Below are 11,803 nucleotides of genomic sequence, written 5' to 3'. Positions count from 1 at the left end.
ACCACCACCACCACCACCACCTTCACCACCACCACCTCCCTCCGCCGGAAACCCTCCACCTTCCCACATCATTTTCCCCCCAAAAAAACTTGATTTTTTTCAAGATTTCTCAAAATCAAGAAAATGGGTTTTTTATATATGATGAATCCAAAGAAGAAAGAAGAAGAAAAAGGGGGGCTGGTCCCAGGTGGGTGTGTTCAGACAGCAGGTGGGTTTTGCTTACTGTGTTGTATAGGTACTAGGGGTGCCACTCTATAAAGCATTTTTTTGGGACTACTCACGAGAAATACGCTCTAAAGTTTATACTACTACAAACAATCTGAGGAATTTTCTTTCTTTTTCTTCTCTTCTCTGTGTGTTTTCTTGTTTTTGTGAATACATATACTGCTTTATATATATATATATATATATATATAAAAATGATGATGAAATAGTGTTTTGTGTGTTTGTTTTTTAGCAAAATTATAATAATTGAAGAGATAAAGTTTGTTACAGGGATTCAGAATTATCATGTGTAAGCGTTTTTCATTCTATTTTTCAAAATGGCAAAAAAAACTTTGACTACTTTTTTAGATTTTACTAATTAAATGATTAGACTAAGACTAAGTTTTTTTTGACTGTTATTAAGAGTTAAAATAAATTTTTACATATCTAATGAAGTAAGATAATAATTGTTATTTACTAGTTTATATTTTGGGTTTTAACTATAAAGATTTTAGTGTTTGACTGCTCTTTTAAAATTCATTAATGGAATAATTGCTATGTTATCACAAGTTTTATGTATAAAGATTTTAATGTCAGTCTAAAATCGAATAAAGGAGGATAGTTATGGTAGACACGTAAATAAATTAACACAAAAGTTTTATATTCATTATGAATTTTATAGATAGAAAGAGCGGTTAGGCAATAACAAGGGTATTTTAAAATGAGGTTGCGTCAGAAAGTTTAATTATCAAAAATTATGTAATATAACTTACATATAAATTAATACATGAATAAGTTGATTCTCTACTGGCTTCTAAACGACGCAAGTGTTTGAAATAAAATAAGTAGTGTCAATGGCATTTTTATTTTATGAAATTTTAAATATATATAATTTTAATTCTGAAATTAGTTAATTTCAAATATATACAATTTTTATTTTTAATTAGTTAATGGTCTGAAATTGTAATGAAGATTACGAGGAAGAGTCTGCACTGACAGTGTGGGGATCAGATCAGTTACACAGAGAATCAACAAACACATTTTGATTTTCGTGCAAATTCTGTCCTTAAAGAAAAAAAATTACTCTCTCCGTCCCATTTCACGTAACACTTTTCAAATTTTGAGATTCAAACAAATCTATTTTTAACGGTAAGTTTTTCATAGATCTTTAAACATTTTGAGTTATCAACTATTGTGACTTATAGTGTTTTTTACGTAGTTTACAAATATATAAATTTTATTTTAAAAATTAAAAATTCCATGCGTAAATTCCCGATCAAGCGTAAACTGTTTGACTCTTAAAAAATGAAAAGTATCACATAAACTGAGACATAGAGAGTATAATATTGACAAGATTATACTATTTTTTTGTACTCCATTCAATAAAACAATAATAATACATAAATAAAAATAGAGGTTTCAATATCAGTCTATTATACAAACCAATAATGACTGTGGGATAGTAAGTTTCGAGTTCAAGGATTAGATACGAATCTTTGTGATTGTCGTGAAATTTTTCTCGTGAGTTCAAATTTATTCAGACTCTAATATAAATATTAAATTTCAAAAAAAATAATTTTGTGATTGTGGGGGACAATTATTTTCTATTTACACTTTTATGTAAACTTTATTGCTTGTAAAAAGCAATTTTATAATAGAGATGTCTCCTCGATTATTGAAACAGTCAACTAACCAATGGTTACTTGCCACATCAGTAACTGTGGTCCCCACTCCCATTGCTAAGCTCAATTATTAGCAGATTAGATCAGTCAATCGTTACATCGGACACAAATTAATTAGGATGAACCTCTCGATTCTATCTGATTCCGCACCTAATTTAAAGTTAGCCTTTGATAGTTCGAATTTCCAAACGTATAAATCTCAAGTTGAGAAATGTCAACCTTAACCTCCAAGCCTAAATGTCCAAAAGTTCAAATTGCGCAAGCCATATACTAAATTTGACGATTCCCAACTTCAGAATCGCATATTTGAAATTTAAACTATCAAGAGTAACTTGAGACGGGGATTTTCAACTTCAGTTCCATGTGAAATTGATTCTGAAACACTTGGCCCAATTAACAAGAGCCGGAGGTAGAGTGTTGAAATCGAATTCATAAGAACCCAATACTTTTGGCAATGAAATATAAATTTGTGTATAATTTTATAAAAATAGCAATAATCAATTGAGATGAACCTATATTGAGTTCAACGGTATAAGACTTAAAAGGTCAAACCCCTAGTCTTAAATTCTGGATCCGCCTCTGTCAAGCAAAAACTCAACAAATCTGAGCAGACTCCCTTTTTCTTTTCTTGAATCATGTGCATCCTGGAATAAAGTAATGAACTGAAAATACACCTTATCATGTTTGAATCTCCCCCATATGATGTTGTGAATATGAATTCAAATTGTGCACAAGTTCATCAAAACATAGGTCTACAACATTGGTCTTACTTATACATGAACGTATCCGAAAAACAAATTGCAGAGTTACACTTAGCATACAGGAATTTTTTTCTGGTTCGACGTAAATTTAAAGACATTTGCAGAAAGATCACCTGAAATAATTTGCATCCAAACTTTACAGACTCTCTATTGTTTCAGTCTTGAAGATGCTACATGCAACGGGTAAAGAACGTTTGCCCGACATAGCCCCCATGCATTGCCCTTCTGACATTGGATTCAAACATCTTCGGGTTGTCTCTCAATACAGCAGCTGCATCGTGATTGAGGGGATCCTCATGATTCGGTTCCTGTAGAATCACAAGTTCTGATTGTTAAATACTTTGGATGAGGGACAAGTGAAGTATCTTTATATCAAATTAAAGGAAAATACCGTGAACAGATGATATAAGCCATAGATGATGGTGTTAATGTTGAGCACAGGCTTCCAGTCTTCTCGAAGAATGTTGAGACACACATTTCCTTCCAAGTCAATATTCGGGTGGTAAACCTGCTCCAACAAACAAAAAAAAGGGGTCTTACCAGTGATGATGATATATTGTCATCGTCTCAACACATTCTAGAAGGAAATAAAAGAGTATAACCAGTACCCACCTTTGTCTTGCATTTAACCTTTGGTGCTTCATGAGGATATATTGGAGAAATACTGAAAGAGAACGTAAATGTGCCACCCCTATATACAGGAACAACGAAAAATAAGCAATAAATGACATCACTATAGAAAGGCAAGTTAAATTCACCAAAGTTCCCATTTTCTTTTAAAAAGAAGAAGGTAAAAATAAAGTAGAACTAGCAGCACAACAATTATTTCTTAGAAGTAAGAAACTTGAAGAATGATCTACAAAATTAGTGATAGGTAAGTTGTAATAAATTTACTTACATATAATATCCTTCATCAGGCCGAATGGTGACTTCAAAGTTCATGAGGTCATCTTTTCCATTGGGAAATGATATGCTACATGTTTTGGGTAGATTTAGCTCACTTATATCTACAAGAAAAAAGATGCAAAGGTTTACTCATCATAATTTAGATGCAAAAGAACAACAGGAGACAGCAGAAAGAACAAGCCAGAGAAACAAATACATAGAAGTTAGGACAAAGAGATACAAGTAGTTAATAAATCCTTAGCTGTAAGTGAGATTTTTACAAGAAACTCTCCAATTCCTAAGAGAAGTCAGCTAGAGATAAAGGAAACAGAAGCTAAGAAATTATCATGTTGTAGTCTCACATCAAGCAACAAAATACCCCCACCCCCACCCCACCCACGTCTCCATGCTTGAGTGCACACATGTAATAGTCATAGCATGCAGAAGACAGCATTAAGATTGAGAACTTGGATATGCAGAAGGTTCTGAGAAATCAATACAGTTTGTCACAAGTATGCACCAGCAGAACAAATCAATAGAAGAATGACAACAAATGATATTTGGCCTCTGAAGTAATAAATGGGAATTTTTTAAAAACCTTGATTGATGGAAGTGAGTGATGATCTGTATAGTACTAACTATTAAGATGACATCTTAAGACTTTGCACTGAGTTTTGCTCAATGAGTGAGAAGGAAGAAGAGACTGTCAATTCACTTGACAATTTCTTTTTCTTTTTTTGGAGATAGTAATATTAATTCTCTATACCACAGGTATACTACAACCAAAAGTGTATTTACCCTACAAAAGTATTACAACTTACATTTTGTAGTTCAATTCTATTCCTTACAAAACGTCTCTGACATCAAAAACACTTCTGTTTGAGCAAATAGTTTTTGCTCACACCAAAAATAGAGAAGGCCTAAGGAATTCATTTTATAATTCAGTAAGCTGTTCTGCGCATTCTCAAAACATCTCTTTTTCCTTTCAGTCCAGACTGACCACCAAATGCAGGCCGGGACTATCTTGCATCTCTCCTCATCCTTACTCACATAACCGTCCATATTCCAGCATCTTAAAACATCTGCGATGCTTCCAGGTTTCACCGACCTGATCCTTTTTAAATCTTCCACAGCTGTTCTGTAGATTTAAAATGTAATGATTGTCTCAGCTTGTTCCCCACATAGAAAGCACCTTGAAACTAGTTGGTGACCCCTCTTGTTCAGATTTTCACGAGTCAAAACTGCCTCTTTAGCCAAAAGCCAAATGAAACAGTTTCCTTTATAGGGACTTTTTTTCTTTTTTTGATGAAGAGGGACTTTTTGGTTTTCATATCATCTTCCAAGCCCAAATCTATTTCCTGCACCACTGCTATATTCAGTTCCTTATATGCAGATTTGACAGAGTAGTTACCCTTCATGTTTTTGATCCATTCCAGCTTGTCTACCTACCCCTTCATTAAGATTGTTGAACCTGCTACTCCTTCCATCTCCCAGTCATTCAAATATCTCCTTAGGTGTTCACTTGACAATTTCTAAAAGAACATTTTGAGGTGGGCCAAAAAAAAAAAAAAAAACTTTGTATACTTATTTCAACTTTTCAAATTTTTTGTACTTCATTCAAATTTTCAGAAGTCTAAGTACTTATTTCAAATCAAAATATGCAAAAGAAGGGAAGGCACCTCTGCGTCCACCCCCAGCTGTCACTGCCCGGCGCTTCTATGTACCAACCCTCCTCTTTTTTCCTTTTCTTTTCTATAACCGTGATGTCCGGGACAGCTTGCGCGCACCTCCACTAATTCCACGTACCTAAACCTCCCATCAGCAATAGGTATAAAAGTAACTTTATCCATCAAGGCTAGGACAGATGGGAAGAGCTCACCTATGTTTTGTCTCTGCCGGGATTTAAACCTTGAGTCTTCATGGTTCTCCACCCACTTCATTGACCACAAGGCCAGAACCTTGGTTGCAATTGTATCAACCCTCCTCTACCTCCTACTTTATTCCTGTTTAGTCAGGAGGTTCTTCATGAATGTGGTAAGAGGGTATGACAGAATGAATTTGATTCTACAAGCTCAATAAGTAACAGGGTCAACAAGTAACTTTGTTGCACTTTTAAGCACTTGCAAATAAGATGGAGAAGAACAGGATGCGGCAATTGGCATAGGGGAACGAGGAACAATGGAGAAAATAGGAGGATTACATACCCAATCCCTCTCGAATGAAAAATTAACAGAAGACGTAAGAATTCAATGTTGTTTCCATGAACTATGGCAACCTACACTCACTCCCCGTTTGAGAGATTTTTCAAGTACTTCCAACACACAATTCTTCACTTAGTTCTCCATTGTACATATACTTCCCGCAGTTTTCGAGAAAAGGTAAATGTGGGAAGAACCATAAAACTTCCTAGGAAACATACATCACAAACATAAACCTTTTCAACAAGTCTTAAGAGTCTAAATCTTACTGCATCCTTAATGGGTGCCAAGACCTCAACAATAATTTTATCCTGACACTAACAGTAACCTACCAGATTTTTCAATTAGGATCACTAATGCAGCACTCATTTCCAAACTCTCAAAGCAGAAAGTAATCATCCTGCCTGAAAGGAATACTGTCATACAAATGCAGAATTCCAAGATCACTCATAGGCCTTCATGGGTTTTGAACAACTCCAACAAAAAAAACAATACTACATTTGGCAACAAGAGAAATTGGAAAGAACAAGGGAACTGCTTGATTATTATTATTCTTCCCCATCAGTTTAGCTACAAGTTGATGTGCATGCAAAAGTCATACTCAAAAGCTTGAAGATAGATTACTTCCTCCATTTAGTCCACTCCAAGTAACCTGAAGGCTTAAGTTTGCTATGTCAACTGTAATTACCCAGTGTGCAAGCCTAAGTGCAGAAGTAAGAGGATTAAAAATGGTATTGTTGAGAAAGAAAAGTGAGCAGCGTGAAAATTTTGCCAAGAAGAGAAGTGCAGAGGCATGAAAGGTTTTGCAAATTAATGCAAGTTATTTGAATGAGTCTAAATGGTGTTAAGACTGTCACAAATCTGATTCTTTCATATTTATTCAAACTCATTAAAAGGGTTTTATAAGGAAACAAAACAAATGCACTTTATAGGCTGAATCTGAATAATTAAGATTCAAGCCTTAAAAACAAATGCACTTAATGGACTGAATCTGGATGATAAGATTTAGACCTCCATTAAGCGCACGATGCTAAATGGAAATCACTAGTTAACCTAACATGCTCAGAACACGTGATTTTTTTGAGAAAGGTAACATTCGTATGTATTGACAAAAACCAGTACAACAAACCATAATTACAACTTATCAACAAAACAGGATATCTGAATCTAAATTCTAAATAGAGCCAAGGATCTCAATAATTGACACAGTATCCTCTAGGTGCATCTGGTGTAGAAACAAAAAAGTTTGATACAGTTCAATTTGATCTTCTGAAGATCACAACTTTTGCTCTCAAAACATCTAGCATTTCTCTCTCTCCAGACTGTCCACCAGATACAGGCTGGGACAATCCTCCATCTATCTTTGTCTGAAGCTCCCCCACCTACCTCTTCCCAACTGTAGAGGAGGTGGGTGATTCTGTTAGGCATAGTCCAAACAACACCCCTGAGGCTAATGAAAATCCTCCGGAGTTGGGTTGTTATCCAGCACTGTAAAAACAGATGGCCAACTGTCTCAACCTCTTCTCCACACAAATAGCATCTCGAGCACATAGAGAACTTCCTCTGCTTGAAATTTTCTTGTGTCGGGACGGCTTATCTTGCCAGTAACCAAGTAAAACATGCCACCTTGAAAGGGGTTTTTGTTTTCCAGATCTGTTTCCATGGCCAATTTGGTGGTTGTTGGCCACCTTTGTTCAAAAACTTGTATGTTGAGTTCACCTTATACATGCCTTTGTTCCACCATAGTCTATCAGCCTCATTCTTTGTCCCTTTGAACTCTGCCAGAGCTCTAAAAAATTCTGTCACAGTTTCAATTTCCCAGTCATTAAAATTCCTTCTAAACTGGATGTTCCATCCTCCTTGTGTCCAGCTGTCAGCTACACTCATTTGTTGATGTACTGCCAAAACATACAGTTCAGGGAAAAGATTTTTTAAACTAGCATGTCCCAGCCATTTGTCCTCCCAAAATGAGGTCTTACTTCCATTGCCTACCCTCACAGTTGTATTATTTCTCAAAAAGGGCCAAGATATTCTAATAGACCTCCATAGACTTGCACCATAGGGTGTAGATACCTCATTTGCCATCCATTTGTTCTCCTCTCCATATTTAGCTTTAATTACTTTGCCCCAATATGCTTGAGGCTCTTGTGAGTATCTCCATAACCACTTCAGTCTAAGTGCCTTGCTTTGTATTTTCAGATTTCTTACTCCTAAGCCCCCTTGCTTCTTTCCCCAAAGAACCTCGTTCCATTTGACCAAGTGTCGAACAGTAGAGATATTTTCCTCACTCCCTTTCCAAAGAAAATCTCTCCTAATCTTGTCTAAACTTTCTATCACTCCATCAGGAATGGGAAAGATAGCCATCATATAGGTTGGGAGAGCATCCAAAACAGAATTGATGAGAGTGACTCTGCCGCCTAAGGAGATGTACTGAAATTTCCATCTAGTTAACTTTTTCTCACACTTTTCAATTACCAAGTTCCAAATGCTCATGGCTTTTGACTTGGCACCTAGAGGCATACCTAGGTACATAGTAGGCAGGGAGCCTACTTCCCCTCCCAGAATTCCAGACAAACCCAACATAATGGGGACTTCATTGATTGGGAATAACTAGTTTTTCCTCCAGTTGATATGAAGTCCAAAATCTCCCTCAAAAAGCACTAAAATTGATCTCAGGATCAGTAATTGCCCTTCTTCAGCATCACAGAAGATTAAGGTATTATCAGCATACTAGAGATGTGTGACTTCCATGTTGCCATTTAAACTTGGGTTTAGGTTTGTGACTACCTCGAACCCACTTAGACATTCATTATTCCTAGCCACCTTTATCACGTAATTTAGACCCTCCATGGCTATGATAAAGAGAAAAAGGAGACAAAGGATCACCCTGCCTCAAACCCCTGTTTGCAGGGAAAAAACCTTCACGTGATCCATTGATAAGATCTGAGAATCTTACGGTGGAGATGCAATATCTTACCCAGTGAACCCACTTCCTTCCAAAACCCATACATGAGAGCATTTTCAGCAAAAAAATCCTAGTTTACATGGTCATATGCCTTCTCGATATCCAATTTGCACAAAATTCCAGCCTTTCCTTGATTAATCCTGGAATCTACCACCTCATTTGCAATTAGGACAGCATCCATGATTTGTCTATTTTTTATGAAAGCCATCTATTGAACATCTACCAGCTTAACAATAACTCTCTTCAATCTTTCTGTCAGCACCTTGGATAGAAGCTTGTAGACACTACCTATGAGACTGATAGATCTGAAATCTCTCAGTTCCTTAGCTCCATTCTTCTTTGGAATCAAAGCAATGTATGTGGCATTGAAACTTTTCTCAAAGACACCATGAGAGTGGAAGTTCTTAAAAGTTTCCATGATATCCCTTTTTACTACATCCCAGCATTTGATGTAGAACCCCATAGTGAAGCCATCTGGACCAGGAGCTTTGTCCATTGCACACATCTTCAAACATGAAAACACCTCTTGTTCCTCAAACTCCCCTTGTAGAGCTTCTCTTTCCTCTTCCGTGATCATGGGACAATTGATCAAGTTAACTGAAGGTCTCCAACTTGTATTTTCTGAATATAACTTCTGATAGAACCCAATAATCTCCTCTCTGATTCTCACTGGATCCATCACAGGTTCATCTTCAATCATCAGTTGGTCAATATTATTCCTTCTTTTATGCGCATTGGCCACTTTGTGGAAAAAATTGGTATTTCTGTCTCCCTCTTTTAGCCAAAGTGCCCTTGATCTTTGTCTCAATGCTATCTCTTCATTTTTTAAGTGCTCTTCATAATCCATTAGAAGAGTTACCTTCAAAGCTGCCTCTGATTATGTTAAAATCCTATTCTCCATTACAGTATCTAGAATGGCTAACTCGTTCTGCTCAGAACACGTGATATCTCACCAATAGAGGGCTATATAATAAATGAGATAAAAAAAATGACCAATTTGCCGTGCAGAAAGCATTCAACAGAAACAACTTGCAAAATGCTAAATGGTTAAAGCATTAGTTAGCCTAAAAAGTTCAAAAGAGTTGGAAAACAAAAGCACCTTTATGAAGACGCAACTCTCCTGGACTTTGTTTCTTGACTGGTGGCTTTCCATTTGCGTTCTCAGCTTGCTCTCTCTGCTTTTCTTTTACTTTAAACAACTTAATCATGGTCCCTGCAAGAGGAAACACATAACACAATTAGAGCACGAAAGACCATCGAAGTACATGAAACTATTTTCACATCTTTTTTCTTTTTTAATAACCACATAACAACCTTCAAATACATAAAATTTGCTGAAGTTATATCCATGAAGACCCTTTATCCTTTCTTTCAGTATTTTATAAAGATTTCATCAGCACGTTCTGAATTGTGAAAAATGGATCATTTCTTTCCGTAAAAGAACAAAAAAGGGTTCATATTTCATATTCTAATCCTATTTATCCCCTGGTGATGGACAAAATCATTTAAATAAACTGTTCCTAGGAATTATCCTATTAATCATAGCACAGACATGCTTGGCAGAAAGGACATGTAACCAACTCCATTCTATGAAAAAAAATGTCACAAATCAAAAGCACACTTCATCCCTATCGAGTTAATTTTTTAACAAAAGTAAGACAACAGCTCACCCATAAGCCATGTTGCTCGAACTCTTGAGAAATGTCAATCGGTGCGTGTCGGATTCTCCAAAAGTACTTATTTTTTGGAGAATCTGACACGGATGCAGCACCCAAAGTGAAAACCCGCGCAACTTAGCTCATAAGAAGACTGACCAACATCAAAAACTCTAAAACCTAGTCGGTGCAAGCTATGACCCAAGTCAAAGACTGAAACTTTAGGAGAATCGATAAGCAAATATAGTCTATAGAAAGTAAAATTGAAACAAACCCAGATATAAAATCAATAATACAACAAGAACAAACAGGAAAAACAATCAGCTCAGATCAAACACGCCAGCAAATACTAAAATTCATTGATTAAACAGCTTAAAACAGTCAGCAAAACAAAGGGTTTCGATAGATTAAAGCAACTAACAGTACTCTGATCGATTATGCGATCTGGGTACCAATCAAAACACCCAAAAAATCACTGAATCTACAAAAGGGTATACAGCTACAAGTAAATAAAAAGAGCTGAAACAAGAAAAAGAACCTCCTTAGATGAGAAGATGCAGAGTAGAAAAGGGTCCTTTTTCTGATCTCAGGTTAGCGTAAACCAGCAAAGGGATTCTTTCTTCTCTCTTATCGAACTGATTGATGAGAGAGAATCTGAGAAAGAAACAAAGAAAGAAAGAAATACGCTGGACGCCAGTCCAACTTTTTATATTTTCACTCCACAACCACAAATACTTGTTCTACGGTCTACACTAGTCTATGCATTCGCGCGGTCATTTGGTCGAGAACAAGTTATTTTTAAATTAATTCTTTTGAAATACGTTATATTATATTTCATTACTATAACTTAATACCTTCAATCAAACATAAGATAAAATAATTTTATGTTTTATGCCAAAATTATTATACTTTATATCTCACAGTAAGTGATTCTTTAGGCATTGTTTGGTAGTTAGTTTAGATGTTGAGTCATTAAATTTTATATAAATTATATTATGTTTGACAACTGATTAAAAAGTAAATTATTCACGAATAAAATTTACAGGGAAAATACATTCACGAATAAAAAAGTGAGAAAATAACAACTATGACGACAAAATTGTTCTTCTTATAGCCAGTTAGAAGCCACAAAAAAATAATATTGTCAGGCAGTTATTTGCTTTGATCAAGTACATAAAATCGAAAACTTCATAATAATTCAAGGGTATAATTGAAAAGAAGCTTTTTGTAGAGTTTTAATCTAAACACAAGATTAGGTGGGAAACAATGAACCAAACACTTGATAAAAATAAGCATTGTGATACTAATCTATGCATTACTTATCCATGCATTACTAATCTTTGTCTTGCTAATTCTTGCGTTATAAATCTTTGTACCAAACGACCCGTCTTTTGTCTTACTAAATGTTATTCTCATATTAAGTGAATTGTTTGGACTTTTTTCATAATTTAAA

At 35.5% G+C, this 11,803-nt stretch overlaps 2 protein-coding genes across 2 annotated transcripts in view; both read right to left on the bottom strand.

Annotated features, from left to right (window-relative positions):
• LOC102592798 (protein BRASSINAZOLE-RESISTANT 1-like) overlaps window positions 1-376 on the bottom strand; it is a 2,727-nt gene extending 2,351 nt beyond the window's left edge. Inside the window, exon 1 of the mRNA XM_015305355.1 lies at window positions 33-376. Coding sequence (XP_015160841.1) covers window positions 33-72 — 40 coding nt within the window. The 5' untranslated portion in view covers window positions 73-376. The remainder of the gene's footprint in view (window positions 1-32) is intronic.
• Window positions 377-2,639: 2,263 nt separating this feature from the next.
• Window positions 2,640-11,002, bottom strand: LOC102589332 (NEDD8-conjugating enzyme Ubc12-like). The gene is made up of 6 exons (NM_001288257.1): window positions 10,889-11,002; window positions 9,795-9,908; window positions 3,546-3,654; window positions 3,260-3,338; window positions 3,039-3,155; window positions 2,640-2,955 (listed from the first exon to the last, which is right to left on the bottom strand). Exons 2-6 carry the CDS (start codon window positions 9,901-9,903, stop codon window positions 2,818-2,820), a joined length of 552 nt encoding a protein of 183 aa, NP_001275186.1. The 5' UTR covers window positions 9,904-9,908; window positions 10,889-11,002; the 3' UTR covers window positions 2,640-2,817.
• Between the last annotated feature and the right edge of the window lie 801 nt (window positions 11,003-11,803).

The sequence above is a fragment of the Solanum tuberosum genome, unplaced genomic scaffold (assembly GCF_000226075.1).
Source record: "Solanum tuberosum cultivar DM 1-3 516 R44 unplaced genomic scaffold, SolTub_3.0 scf00754, whole genome shotgun sequence".
NCBI classification, from domain to species: Eukaryota; Viridiplantae; Streptophyta; class Magnoliopsida; order Solanales; family Solanaceae; genus Solanum; species Solanum tuberosum.
This window is presented reverse-complemented; position numbering and strand designations above follow the sequence as displayed.